We start from the raw sequence: 15,313 nt of genomic DNA on the forward strand, positions 1-15,313 counted from the left end.
CTCTTTGGTAATGAGCTCAAAAGTGCGCCATTCATTACCTACTTGTGACAGGATGTTGTGGGCGGGGGGAGGCGGCAGAGGATGCATGCAAAGCCAGATGTCTTTCATGACAGGAGACCTGTTTGTCTCCCCAGGTGCCTTTCCCAAGGGACCTCTGTGGGAGAATGGGGAGGAGGGTGATGGCCAGGACAAGGGGGGCTTACAGGGAGTTGATGCAAGAGATCTAGAGAAAATACCTGGAAAATAAAGGCACAGGGGACGGAGTGTCCTGAGGCTTGGGCGGGTTGGAGTGGTGGCACTGGGGTGAACAGCAAGTTTTGGAGACATAGAATAAATCAGAGGCAAGAGGCAGGGTTCTGTGGCTAACCTTGTGCGTACTCAGCCTCCCCCTTAAAGTTCAGCACACTTAGTGATTGCTTAGGGGTGGTATTGCCCCAATGGTCATTTTGGAGATGTGTGAGCCTCTCGGCCCAGGCTCCTTGTTAACAGCCCATAGATGCAGAGGACAGGTATTATAGCTATGTTGTGTAACTTGGGGCATGTTACTTCACCTCTCTGTGCTTCCATAATTTTACCTGTTACATGTACATGCTCATAGCATCTGCCCTGGACAGTTGCTTTGGGACCTTTAAAGATAGTCTGCTTAAAGCGTTAAAAAATAAAAAAGGCTAGGGGTGCTGCTCAGTGGTAGAGCAGTTACCTAGCATGTGAGAGGCCCTGGATTCAGTCCTTAGTACTGCGGCGAACTCACTGTCTAGGTAAATTAATTTTCTAGCATGAATAAACCAATATTCACAGTTTATCAGGCACAAGCTTTTTGTGTGTATATGGGGTACTGGGGTTGAGCCCAGGAAAGACCAGCTGCTGGATGTGAAGCACCAAGAATCCAGTAGTTACAAGTGCAGCTGAGTAACAGAGATGTTTGTTGGCAACTCAACAGCCACAGCTTGTATGGCCTTGGGCGATGGAATTTTCTGACATTGTAGTCAAATTTTGAATGATGTAAAATCTACCCTTGTTACTAGCCTAGTTACTATTCTAGAAAATTTTGATGTTGAAACCATTTATATGGGCCACAGCACCTGCCTGGAAAGTACAAGGTCCTGAGTTTGACTCCCAGTACAAAACAAATTTATAAATATTTTGTGTCACATTGGAAATCTGACTTAGGTTTCTGGCTCAAATAATTATAAATTAGTTGTTCATTCACATGACATCTGGCAACTTTCAAAAGTCCACAGGACGCAGGACGATTCTTCAATGTTGGACAGTGTGCATTCCCAAATATTGCTGAGCATCTGGTGTCTGCCCACCCCCTGGGTGTAGAAGCATGCTCCAATCATTGTGACAACCAAAATTGTCCCCACAAGGTCCATCTGACAAAGGAGGATTCGTTAAAGATTCTGAGATATTTAAGGAAATGGGCAGAAGGTAGGGGGTTACTTCAGGAACTTGAGTTCATGTCAAGCAGGGCTGTAGCTCACAAGCCGTGGTGGTGGGCAAGGGAACATAGATCATCCTGGAGGGGGCTGATGCCCCATCTGGAGAACAGCAAGCCACTACTCGACCCCTACATGATGATCGCATACAGAAATCTAAACCCAGCATTAACAGGTCTGCTGAGGTTTTTTAAAAAGAGGGCTGAAATCCACAGTTTGAAATGAGATCTTCAGATTTGGAAATATGAACAGGGATTAAAACCCAAACAAACAAACGCACTCTACAGAATAAACCAGACGTCTGTGTATTTGATGGTACTTTTGGCGGGGTCGTGACCTTGGGTATAAATTAAGGGACATGCCATTGGCTCAAGGACTATCCAGTGCCTGAGGGACTGTGCCTCCTGTCCTCAGAGTCACACTGTCCCCGGGAACCCACACTCCCCCCTTCTTTCTGCGCAGTCACTGTTTCCCCTGCCATTCCCGGACCACCCCTCACCCCGGGACGCCCTTCCTTTGCTTAGCCCAGGTCTTCTCCAGCCATCCTCTTCTCCTGTGACCTCTCCGATTCCAGTCGCTTTGGCTAGTTACTGAGGGCTGTTTCTGCTTTAAAATCCAGAAAAGCTGTTTCTGGGTAGAAAAGAGCAGCTGAAGTGTGCTGGCCCAGACCTTAAGTGTGATTTTCTTCAGGGTCAGGGGAGGACAGGGACTGCCCCACCCCGACTCCAGGGGACACTTGATGGTGGTCTGGAGACATTTTGGTGTTTGGGGTTGTAGCAAGGGGTTGTTACTGGCATCTAACCACAGATGCTGCTAAGCATCAATAAAGAGTTACCTGGCCCTAAGTGCCCATGGTGCCATGGGTAAGAAGCTCTGTCCCATGAGGTCTCTGAAAAATGCCAGTATTGGAGCAAAGCTCGGTTGTTTATTCTCATTCTCTCTCGCTGCCATCTTTGGATATCATGGCTGTTAATGTGGGATAATGGAATGTTCCATCCCAGGCAACCTATGTGAAATGGTGTTTCAGACAAGACCAACCTAAGAGACACTTTTTAAATAGTGTTGAGGCCTCCTCATGAAAACCTTCTGTATGTAGCCATTTTGTTCCAAAATAGTGGGGAAGAGGAGAGATGCTGGCATCTAACCCTTTGCACGTCAGTTCTGATGCCTCCGCTTACCCACTGCATGGCCTTGAGCTAGCCTGGCTCAGCCTTAGTTTCCTCATCCGAAGTGGCACCCATGTTTTCTGCTGAAAGCCAGGTTTGGGTCTTGGGGACCTTGTAACTTCTGTCACAGCTCTGCCATCATATCACCGAAGTGCCACATTCAGTATGAACAGGTGTGAACAAACAGGTGTTGGACTGCGTTCTAAGGGAACATTACTGACAAAGACAGGTGGCTGATTGCTTTTACTGACCCTGACCCACTTTTTGAGATTGTTTTATTTATTAGTTTTGGAATAAAATATATTGTGTACATTTGAGCTTTACAGCATGATGTTATGGGACAGGTACAGATGGCTAAATGGTTCGTGTCGTGAAGTAAACTGACATGTATCATCTCACAGTTACTTGTTTTGTGACAAGCAGCCAAAGCTACTTATTTAACAGAAATCCCTACTGCAGTACAATTTTATTAACATTATAGCCCATGTTATATATCAAGTCTGTAGACTTTTTCAGCCCAGATGTGTGCAATTGTGTATTGTCTGACCCACACCTTCCGTTCTCCCGCCCATGGTAAACACTTTCATTCTCTGTGTATTTGAGCTTTAAAAGAATATTCCATGTGTTAGTGGGGTCATGCCTTATTTGTCTTTCTGTGCCTGGCCTAGTTCCCTTTGCCTGATGGCCTCCAAGGCCAAATGTGATGTGGCATTGGTGGGTGTCCTGTTTTCTTCAAGGCCGGAGGAATGAATAAGCCACGCCAAGGAGAGCCTGAGTGTGCTCTGGGCCTCGTAGAGTGATAGCTGGTGTTTGCTGCTTCCTCAGACTCCTCATTTCCTGCTATCTCCTCCCTGTTCCTCCTCAGGGGGACCCCCTTCCATGCTTTCTTCTGTGGTGTCTGCACTGCCCAGCTCGGGGTCTTTCAGGGGGACATGGGAAGTCCCAGGAGATGCCAGTTCAGTTTCTCTCTGCCCCCAGAGGGGTCGGAGGTGAGAGAGGGTGACAGCAGACTCAGATTTCAAGCCGGCTTCTCCTGGGCTCCTGGGCTTTGGTCCTCAGGACTCATTTTGCAGGACTTAGACCCAGCTGTGTGGCCTTGGGCAGTGTCAGACATAAACAAAGCCAAACACTGGCGAAAGTGGTCAGGACAGATCTAATCAGTAATGACTTGCAATAGGGAAGAATCCAACAAGAATAGAACTCGACCCACTTGTCCAGAGGCAGCTAGGCATTTTATAGGGAGGGTAAGGGATAGAAAGTGGGCAGTGGGGTTCAGCAGAGTCAGGGAATGAAAAGGTCCAAAGAGCAGGAAGGCAGGGCCATTGGTCCATGTGAAATCCACCAGGGCTTGCTACCTGAGGCTCATGGGAGTCAGACTCCAGTCTTTCCAGAGACCGGGAAGTGGGGACTGTCTTCAGGTATTACTGAAGCAAACAACCTGTTCTTCAGGTGACCTTGACTTTTCTCAGGCAGGCACTTTTAGGAATATGGGCTTATTCTGGGGACATGGCCTTGAGCTAGTACAAACTCTTAGTGTCTGCTCAAGTCTCTATAGGCCAAGCTTGAGGTCAGGGCCAAGTTGGAGGACCCTAGTGGGAGTTCAGCCGAGTGGGGGAGGGCTCTGTGGCTACAGGTCACCCTCCCGCCCTAAACACAGTTCAGGATTTGAGGGCCCTGAGTTCCGCTGCTCTCTCTGCATGAAAGTACTAACAGCACTCCCTTTCCATTTGAGACAGACTTCTCTCTGTCCCTCTTCTCTGTATTTAATACTTGTGCAGACAAAATGTAAATTGAAAGGCTTGGCATACAGGGAAACCCACAACCAAAGGAATCCTAACCTTTTTATTTCATGAGTGAGTAGATATTTAGGATAATATGTACATGAAATGTCATCAGTTCTCAGACTTGGTCTTAGTGCCCCCCTTGACCCCGAAACATTGAGGATCCTCAAAAGGCAATCATTAGGTAGGTTAGGCCTGTCAGTTGCTACATATTGGTGTTTATACTGAGACTTTCTTAAAATACTCACTTATTAATTCAGTATAAAACAGTAATAACCCATTAAATGCCTATATAAGTAAAAAGTTTAATGACAAAGTGTGTATTTTCCACAAGAAAAGAGAGTTAGTGAGAAGAGAAGCATCCTTTGACATTTTTGCAAATCTCTGTGATGTCTGGTTTAATGGAAAAAAGACAGCTGGATTTTCACATCTGCTTCTGTGTTTGAACCGTTGCAGAATTGCACGTAGCCTTTGGGAACCTTTCCTGTACACTTGTGTGTGGATGAGCACAAGAGGAAAAATGGCACGTCCAAATTGTGATGAAAGTAGTTTGTCTTATAGAACTTCTGGAAGGGCCTCATGGTTCCCCAGAAGTCTCCAGACTATACTTTGAGAATCACTACATCAGACCATCATTACAAGCATTAATTTCATTTTAACAAATTGTAGCTAATATTTATGAAGTACTAAGCATTAACCTGGGGGTACTGTATTAACATTTTAATTCTCCTAAAATTCCATTACATTGGTGCAGTTATCGCAATATCCCAGGGAAGGAAAGTGAGACACAGTAAGGTACTGTACCCAGGATCACACAATGAGCAAAGTGTTAGAGTCTGGATTTGAACCCATGACACCTTATCACCCTACCTTTGCAAAAAGACTTGGGCCTCTTCATCCACTAAAAATAATATCATACCATCATTTGCTGAGTGTTTAATATAGATCAAGTGCCAACTAAATGCTCTTTTGTTAAGTAGAATGAAATGTAAGTGTCCTGTATTAGTTTATACCTACTTCTCCTTTGCACACAGGCCTCCTTAGACCCTGTTGTTAGAGAGGAGAAAATTGAGGCTCCAGAAGGTTAAACTTCTTGCTCTCCATCGTAGGATTAAGGATGAAGGCTGGATTCAGACCCAGCCCTCTCAATCCAGCTCTCCCTCCCCACCCTGTGCTGTGCCTGGCATCCCATTTGCATGATGCTAAATCGCAAAGGTCTTATTATTTAGGGCTCTGTTAAAGCAAGGCGCGCCTATGTCCAGCATGGCTCACGGTTGCTAAGTGCTGACCAGGACATATGATTCGTCCATGGAAATGAGCCAGGTGAGGGCTTCTGTGAGGTCTGTTTGCATTGGCAGCCTGTGTAACTGCGTGCCCTCACTGGGTACAGCCCTGCATACTGTGCCGCCACTGTCCATCACCCTGGCACAGAGGTACTTTTGGAAGCAGGTGCAGGCTTCTCCCCATTGTCCCTCCCAGTGACGATAGGAGCCTTGGCAACTGGAATGAAACCTGGGACACTGAGTTCAATAGGGAACAGCGCCGAGCTGGCTGCGCATCCACCTGGCACGAGAGGAAGCCATAAACCGGTCGTGGTGAGCAGGTGAAACAGGTGCCTTCCTGTCTGAGCACCTGGCTAGGGTTTCCCTTTGGCACTGTCCCTAATCTTAACTGCTAAGAGGTTATGTGGTGTTGGCCTGTGTGACTCTCAGACCTAGCCTGGGTTCAAATCCTGGCTCTTCCACCTCCTTAGATGTGAATTGAGTCGCTTAACTTCCCCACACCTACTGTTCTCATTTCAAAAATGGGGAAAATGCTAGAGTATCTCCCGCATAGGGACATTGTGAAGATCAAAAGGGTCAGTGCATGCATAGAGCGTTTGATATAATAAGCACTGCGTACATGTTCCCGAGGAGACATGTGTTTCTTAACTGCTCTGCAGATGTCAAGCACTGTGTTCAATGCTTGATTGATTCTCTCAGTCCCCAGGAGGTCTGTGCCATTCTCAGCCCCCTGGAAATTGAGGCAGAGAGATGAAATGTTCTATCCCACTGGTGAATGGAGGGTGGAAGGATCCAGATGGCTGACCCTCAGCACCTTGCTAGAGACGATGACTGGAGGATGAGGCTGGGAGATGCAGGACATCTTGTGGGTCTCCCATCCTGTGTCAGCCCCTGGTCTCTTAAAGTCTATTAGATTGTTTTCAACGAGCTGAAATGCCAGAACTCTTTTAGTCAATCATACTGATTGGTGACTAATTCAGAGAATGTTTAGGAACACACATGCAGGACCCGTCCTTTTACAGAAGGGAAAATGAGACATTACTAAAGCAAGTCAAGAACCTGGGCCTTCCCTTTCTGTGCCCAGAGTGCCTACAAAAACAGTAAGAGCAAAGGCTTATGTGCAAGTGGATAGTTTAAAAAATATAGTAACTCTCCCTTCTCTCTCAGAAACAGGATCCAGGCACTGGTGTTCAGTAGTCTGTACAGAAATCCATCCCTAAGTGTGAACATTAGAGAACTCAAGAAAAACAGAAGCAGACCCAGGGGTTTGGGTAAGAGCGGCCTAGGTCATGTAACCTGCCTCTTGGATCCTTACTGTGTTTAGCACATTGCTACCTGATTGAAATTGGCTCTAAACATGCCCAAGGTTGAATGAGAATGGAGGACATTATTGTATTTAATTATTTCTCCAGAACAAAAATGGATTCCAGCAACAGCTTCAAGGTAAAGCAACAGCAGAGCAATTAGAGTTTTGGAGCTCACATGCAAACATTTGAATGTGCAATCATTGTAATAAGTACGTTAAAATAAAATAAGTCAAAGGGTTGCATTTGCATAAATAACCCAAGGTGAGAGAGTTGGATTGGTTAAGAATAAAGGGGACATAGCTACTTAGTCATAGGAGAGGTGATAACCAATCTGTACTCCAGGTGGAAACCACCAGGGGGGAGAGAGCTGAGGCCCAGTGTTTAGTGTAGGAGGAAGTTAGGTCACTGGGGGATGGCTCCTGAAGGGAATATTGGGACCCTGGCTCTTCTCTCTCTCAACCAACCATGGATTGACACCTCTGAAACCATGAGCCAGAGTAAGCCTTTCCTCCTTTAAGTTGTTTATCTCAGGTACTTTGTTACAGTGCCAGAAAGCTGACCCAGCAGTCTCACTCACTCCTGATGGTGAAGATCCTGTCTCCCTGAGGGAGGTTGTTAGGTAGCAGTTGGATTTATTGCTGATTTTTCCTTCTGCTTTGGGTGGCAGGCATGTTCCAGAAGTTTCACGTACATTCACCCTCACCAAAATACCCATGAGGTAAATATTACATCCCCACGTTCCAGATGAGGAAACTGAGACACAGAATTTGAGTCTTCATTAAACAGTGGTGTGACCTTGGTTGTTTAACCTCTCTCTGCTTTAGTTTCCTCCTCATAATTAGACTCATACTTTTTCCTTCACTGCATTTCCCAAAAGACTGTGTGAATAACCAGAGCATGGAGGCTTGTAGATGCTGGGCATCTTGTATGGATCAGCTGGAAACTGCCCACATTTGTTTGTGTATAGGGAACAGAACAGGTTTGGCTTGCTGGGAGGAGGAGCAGTCAAGTTAACTTCTGTATTTATTTAGATAAGCTAGACTGCGCTGCAGTAGCAGAGCCAGCACATTCAGTGACTTTAAGTAGTGAGGGTTGATTTTGCTCACTGAGGTTTGGGGGCATCTGCTCCATACCAGTTTCCCTCAGGGAGACAGGATCTTCACCAGCAGAGTGAGTGAGGCTGCTGGGTCAGCTTTCTGGCACTGTAACAAAGTACCTGAGATAAACAACTTAAAGGAGAAAATGCTTACTTTGGCTTATGGTTTCAGAGGTGTCAGTCCATGGTTAGTTGAGAGAGAGAAGAGCCAGGGTCCCAGTATCGCCTTCAGGAGCCATCCCCCGGTGACCTAACTTCCTCCTACTGGCTCCACCTCCTCAAAGTTCTACCACTTCCCGTCTCCCAGTAATGCCATAGGCTAGTGACCAAGCCTTTAGCATCTGGGCCTGTGGGCTGAATAGTATGCCAAGAGTAGAGGATATGACACCATGTGTCCTGACTCCAGCCATTGGTCTTGTCTGGGTAAGTAGTTTGACTGTGTCTAATTTGCAGGAAATGGGGACATGTGCTCCTATCATGTGCCTAGAAAGAAGGAAGCTGAATATTTGTGAAGAACTATAATTGAATACCACCCTTGCACCTTCCAGCTCCATCTGTACACAGGGCTAATATGCAGAGAGGAAGATTTCTTTCCACTCCTCACATGGAGGAAGAGCTAACTGCTTCTTGGCTATCTCTCAAACAGCGGGGACTCTAAAACTAGCAAGTTTTAGAACCAGACAGGTGCACATTCATTGCCTCCTACAGATGTCTTTGGCCAAATTACTTAACATCCCCAACTTCTTTTCTGTCTCCCTTTTATGTGATGGAAGAACAGTAATAATTTCCTTGGAAGTTCTTTCTGGAGTTAGCGAGACAGTACACTAAGGGCTGAGCACAGTGCCTGGTACACGTGCATACTGGAGAAGTCATAGCAACAAGCCAAGGCTGTGTGCTCTGTGAGAGATGAGAAGAGCTCCTCCTTCCAGAGCAATTGTCAGTGTCCATTGAGTAGTACACGGTGCCTGGCTTGTGGTAAGTGCTCAGAAAATGAATCTCGGAGGCTACTTCTGATACTTGGTGTTTTCAAGTGTCTCTGGATAAAAAGGAGGGGAAAAAGAATATCAGCAGGGCGTCTTTAGCATCCAGGAGCAGAAAGCCCTCTGAGCAACCTCTTAGAGATATCACATATCTCTGTGGGAAGATTAGAAAGGGCAGACAGGAAGGTCCTTTGACTCACAGGGCAGGGTGGATGCTGGGCCCCCCACATCCACGGTGCTCCTCCATTGATTCAACCAACCACGACTGAAAATCTTAAGGAAAAAAACACAACTGTGTGCTGAACATTGTTCATCTCATTATTCCCTGAACCAACAGCTTATAAAATATTATTATTAATCTAGAGATAATTTCAAGTACACAGGATTTGAGAATTTAGGTAAGTTCTATGCAAAACAATGTCATTTTATATAAGAGACTTGCGTGCCTGTGGATATTGGGTTTTTCCACGGGTCCTGGAACTGTAATAGCAGCTGAGCCATCCTAAGACCCCAGAAGGTCTCAGCCCTCACTTCTTGGCTCTTTTCCTTTTTCTGCCTTGTTGCCTTCCAGCCCCTGTCTTCTGTTGTTCTATGCTGGCCCCTCCTTACCTTCTGTCCACTTTCTTTCCATGTCAACCGTAACACAGTAGGCCACTGGGCACCTTGAGATCTGTGCTCGGGGATCACATGCTGATGGTAAACCTATTTAGCTGAGTGGGGAAGATGGGAAAAGGGCCACATCTTATGGTACAAAGTCAAGATACAGAACTTAAGAGCACAGGCTGATGTTAAAAAATGTGTTCTGTGGTTTCTTGGAAGTTGATATTGTACCTGGAAGCCCAGAGCACGACATCTGTGGTCTGTCTGGTCTGATTGGATTACCTTGGGCAGGTCACTTGTTAAAAGATACTTAGTTCTTCATCTGTAAAATAAGAATAATAATAAAACCTAACTCATAGAGTCATGACAAGGTATCTTAATGTTACTTGTTATTCTCATGGGTTTCACCATTAGGAGAAATTGGTGCTTACTGCCAGGGGAGATGAGTAGAAGCTAGACAGGTTCGGGGGGCATATTTTTGGCTTCTTCTCCAGCCACATCTGAGCCAAATGGGGACCATGAGAAAAGTACAACTGAATCAGCTCCAGAGGAGGTGGCCCTTTTACACCCACTCTTATAGAACAGGGGTCTGCATACTTTTCCTGAAGGGCCACATAGAAATATTTTATGTTCCACAGGCCATGTTTCAGACAGCGAATCTGCTTCACAATTACTCATTATGTAGTTGTAGCAGGATACAGCCACAGATAATACATAAGCAAAGAGGTATGGCTGTATTTCAATACAACTTTATTTATAAAAACAGAGCATGGGTCAGGTTTGGGGCAAGGGCTGTAGTTTGTTGACCTGTTGGAGTCAGAGCATTGATGTGTTGTTGGCTGCCTGGGACCAGCACAGCTACACTGTTCATCTCTGCATTCTTCCTTGGGAACTGTTAAGAGGCACGTTTCAGTGCCCTTGAAAAATAAAAGTAACAGTGGTGCTACTCATCAACAGTGTGCCTCCGCAGCAAAAGGCAGATTTATGGAGCCAGTTGTGTTCTCTGTGCCTTGAGTTCCCTCTAGGAGTGTGCTCTTGGATGGTGGATACTTTTCAGGTTAAAGTCTTGGGAGCGAGGTTTAAAGTAAAGTAATATGTTTCAGAAATGATTCAGGGCAATTTGATCTGAACTCAGAATTATCAGGATCTGGTAACCCATGCTGGAGCTGAGTGTGGGGTTCCACCTTTTGGAAAAGCTCCAAGCCATGCATAGTCTCTGGTGACTTCTGACCTTTCTCTTTACCTCCAGTGACTTAATAAGTTTTATTCCAAGTCCCAACATGAAAAGCTAAAGCTCAAACATGAGAGTATCACAGGTTGCTCCCTCCTGGGACCCACTGTGAGCTTCATTCTGCACAGACTGCCTCCCCCTTCCCCTGAAAAAGAATAAAACCAGTGCTGTGTTTGCTGCAGAACTGTCCATGGCTCAAGTCTGGTTTCCCTGTAGATATAGATATATGAATATGTCCTAAAGGCAATGGGATGTATATAATATCCTACCCATATTTCCTCCCTTTATAACTTTATTATGTCATTTCCAGGCCTTCAATAAACTATCACAGCACTTTCTGCTGGAATTCAAACAGGAATCTGGAACAAAGTATTTGTTACCCAATGTTAGAGATTTCTGGTGAAGGAAAGAAACTGACATGAAGTGTTGAGAATCATAGTAACAGTGCTAGTCATTGAGAGCTTGGGGAAAACTTAGCTCCTAGTGGAAACATCTCATATGTCCAGATGGGGAAATATATCCAGAGAAAAGTCTAGAATTTAAGCCAATAGCAAAGGTGAATAAATAGGAAGATTTAGCTCAGACTTCCAAAGCTGTGTGTCCGCCACCCGAGGCCCCCAAAGGCCAACTTTCTTATTTAGCATGATGGCTCAGTCTCAGTCTTCTGCATTTCTTCCCTGTGCTCTCCAGGATGGCTACTTCTCTCACCGACCCAAAGAAAAACTGCGTACAGACAGCAACAATGAGAACTCAGTCCCCAAGGATTTTGAGAATGTTGACAACAGCAACTTTGCACCCCGGACTCAAAAGCAAAAACATCAGCCAGAGTCAGCAAAGAAGCCGCCAAGTGGACAGAAGCAGCGTTTGCAGAGGAAGATAGAGCCACAGGACAAAGGGCAGGGACATTCTGTCCTAGGGAAGGGCCCCAGTGAGGTGCTACCTCCTGGCGAGAGGCCTGCCGCCAACAGCAGCCATGGGAAGGATGCACCCAGACAGCCCCACTCCAGGAAGAGTGGTGGCAGCGCTCCCGAGACCAAGTCTGAGCAGCCACCCAAGTGTGACATCTCGGGCAAGGAGGCCATCTCTGCCCTGTCTCGCTCTAAGTCCAAGCACTGCCGCCAGGAGATTGGGGAGACCTACTGCCGCCACAAGCTGGGGCTGCTGATGCCTGAGAAGGTGACTCGGTTCTGCCCCCTTGAGGGTAAGTTCCAGCCCTACTTCCTCTTCCCACCTAGCCCCATTCTGGTCCATTTTTAGATGTTCTAAGACATCTAAGATAGAGGACAGTTGCTCTACTTCTCCAATCCCAGATTGGGACACAAGATCTGATTTGTTGGGGGTACTCTGTAAATTCCCAGGTACCCTATAAGAAAAGTTTCATGTTAATTTTTATTGGTGCTTTCACCCATTGCCTTCATGGTAAAGGATAAAATTATGATGGAATCTGGGCTCATGTGCAAGTTGCAGGAGTGAGGCGGCTGTATTGACAGGGTTTGGTCTCTCTGTCAGCAGAGGATCAGGATTTGAATCGACATGACTGAGATTGGATAGGATAGGATTGGGAAGGCTTCCAGGGGGCTGCATGGACTTTAACGGCTCTGAAAGAACAACCTTCCCTATTTCCCTCTTCCTTCATTCCTCCCTTCCTTCCTTCTTCCCTCTCCTCCTTCCTTTCTCCCTCCTTCCCTCTCTCCCTCCCTCCCTTCTTCCTTTCCTTCCTTCCTTCCTTCCTTCCTTCCTTCCTTCCTTCCTCTATCCATCCCACATTTCCTCTCATCTTTTCTTATTTCTGTCCTTTCTTTATTTCTTTCCTTCCTTATTTCCATCTTTTCTCCCTCCTGTCTGCCCTATGTGTAGATAGCCCAATGCTCAATCAGATCTCTTGCTGAATTGCAGGGCATGATCAGAGCTCAGTGGAGGAATCATGGGGGTTGGGGATGAGGGGCCCTAGAAAATGGGGCAAGTCTTACACAGGTGGGCATCACATGTGTTTATCTCCCGTCTAAAACTATGCCATGCCATGGAGACCTTGGTGATGACCTTGGCCTTCCCTGGTGCTCATGGGAGGGATGACCCACAGCAGGTGCTGAGTGAGTGTCACTGTGTGCAGGGCAGTGCACAGGTCACTGCACATCCTCATCCTCACCTGTGAGGTTGACATAGAGGTCAGAGGCCTAAGTATTTTCAGATGAGCCATGTAAAAGCAGTTCTCCAAGGTCACGTCATTTGTAAGTGACCTTGGATTACACATTGAGACATGCAGGGGAGAGGTGCTATCCTGGATTGTCTTATTTTCTTGCGATCCCTCCTTCTTTCCTAAATACATAGGTATCAGCAGAACACGTCTAACTACCCCAGAGTAGGAAAGACCCTCATGTTCTGTCATCTACCTGCATTAGTGACTTGTTCAATGCGTATGCCTGATGTCCCCTCCCCTGTCACTGGCTGACTCTAAGCTGACCACTAGAGTACTGTTGAGTTGTATTTCTTCTTAGAGAAGATCTCCTCAATTTGTAATCATTTGCCTGATGGCTTTCTCCGTGGAAAGGGCAGATAGCACCCAAAAGGTACTTTTCTACAAAGAGAGTGGGTGCCACTAGGAACAGAGAGGGATACGTTTGGAATGAAGAGATGTGTATTTCAGTTTGAATTCAGCTGCCTGCCGATGAAGAGAATCCTTGCCCCCTCTGGTCCTGGCTTCTTTATTCATCTAGGGAGTAGCAGGCATTAAGTATTCAGGGCGTCTTTTCACTCAGCTTTCCTTTGGGGCCTACTTCAGTTAGCTCCTGGTCCCCTCCATTGTCCTCAGGCCCCAGTGCAAGACATAGCAGGCCCTACTGTCCTTTGCAAAGCAGCCAGAGGCTCAGAACACCTCCTTGTTGCTTCTGAAGTCAAAGACCAAACGTGTTGTTTTGCTGCTAAGGGAGGAAAGATTCGAGATTTATCATTGAAAAGAAGAGATGACACAGAGCTCCTAGGGGATGGGGAAGATGGGAGCACAGACCCAGACAGGGGTTGATGGGGCCTCCTCAGTGTCAAGACAGAGGTCAGAGAGTACAAGAAGCCAGCCACAAAACAGGAGGCTTTCCCTTCTCCCCAGGTCTGGGCACTCAGCAACCAGGCAAGGCCTGGTGACCCAGTGACCCCCTGAAATAGCAGATCCTGGATCCTCTGTCTCTCTGGATGTGGAAGGCCCCATCTACAGGTGCATGATGAATAGGACTCCCTAGGAAAAGTAGATTCAAAGACCCAGTATAGAAATACTTGTTTACTTGCTTCCCTGGGCAAGTGACAGTATGAGGCCTATAAGGGGGAAGAGATTTATGTAAGCTGTCCCAGTACGTTAGCGGCTTCTTCATTTCAAACATAGTCCTCCTTTGTATCCATGTGTTCCCCACTCATGTATTCACCAAACTGTATATTGAAAATATTTTTAAAAATTTTCTCATCTATAATAGAATAATAGTAGATATTCTATTATATAGTAGATAATTCTATTGTCTATTATATAATAGGGAATAATAGTTATTTGATTATTCCTTAAGGAATATAGCACCATTTGTACTGTATAAGGTATTATGTAAGTAATCTAGAATTGATTTAAAGTATACAGAAGGATGTATATAGATTATATGCAGATACTACACTCTGCTATATAAGAGACTTGACCATTTGTGGATTTGTATCCTTGGGGGTCCTGGGACCAGCCATCCGTGATACAAGGGACACTCATGTGCCTCTGTTTACCCCTAGTTACAGGATAGGAGCTTTGGATCAGACAGGTGCTGCCCACACACTGAGTGAATAGAGAGAGTCTGAGGGACACAGCAAACCCTGCTCCTATCCCCTCTGCTGGGACAGTGCACCAGTGGGGCAACTTTAACAACTTTAACATTTTAATAAAGTTTCTCCCTAATTCTGAGCTGTGAGTACCCATTGTATCTGTGCCATACTTTCTTTTCAACAGAGAAATTTTGCAAGAAAATCTCTCAATATCACCATGGCCTGACCCATCCAGGTGGCTTCCATCTACGCTATTGTTTGGTCCTGGTGTACTGCAGAATACAGGAATAGCTAAGTAGAACAGGACCTTTCCGAAATCTTTTACTATCTAGAGCCTGAAAGAGAAGATTCAGAGGCCTGAGTCGAATGCTTGTCCAAGAAAATAACAACAAAGAGACAAATAGCCAATATTTGAGTCCTTGTGGCCATAGAGTGTCTGTCACCACTCACTCCAGAACCATGTTGTTGTAGTGCAAATTAAAACACAAGTACATTCAGCTGTGTTCTGATAAAACTTAATTTGCAAATGTAGCCCATGGATCAGACTTGGCCCTGAAATCCATAGTTTGCTTCCTCCTGTTAACTACCAGTACTATATACCCATGTTCCTGAATTTATAATGGAGTGACATCCGGATAAATCTATCC

The 15,313-nt window shown here is 45.8% G+C and overlaps 1 protein-coding gene across 1 annotated transcript in view; it reads left to right on the top strand.

Annotated features, from left to right (window-relative positions):
* The window catches only part of Xylt1 (xylosyltransferase I), a 255,186-nt gene that overhangs the window by 121,626 nt on the left and 118,247 nt on the right, over positions 1-15,313 (top strand). Inside the window, exon 3 of the mRNA XM_013517878.1 lies at positions 11,574-12,084. Within this exon, the coding sequence (XP_013373332.1) occupies positions 11,574-12,084 (511 nt within the window). The remainder of the gene's footprint in view (positions 1-11,573; positions 12,085-15,313) is intronic.

This window comes from Chinchilla lanigera, unplaced genomic scaffold (assembly GCF_000276665.1).
Source record: "Chinchilla lanigera isolate Chin_1 unplaced genomic scaffold, ChiLan1.0 scaffold00041, whole genome shotgun sequence".
In the NCBI taxonomy this organism is placed as follows: Eukaryota; Metazoa; Chordata; class Mammalia; order Rodentia; family Chinchillidae; genus Chinchilla; species Chinchilla lanigera.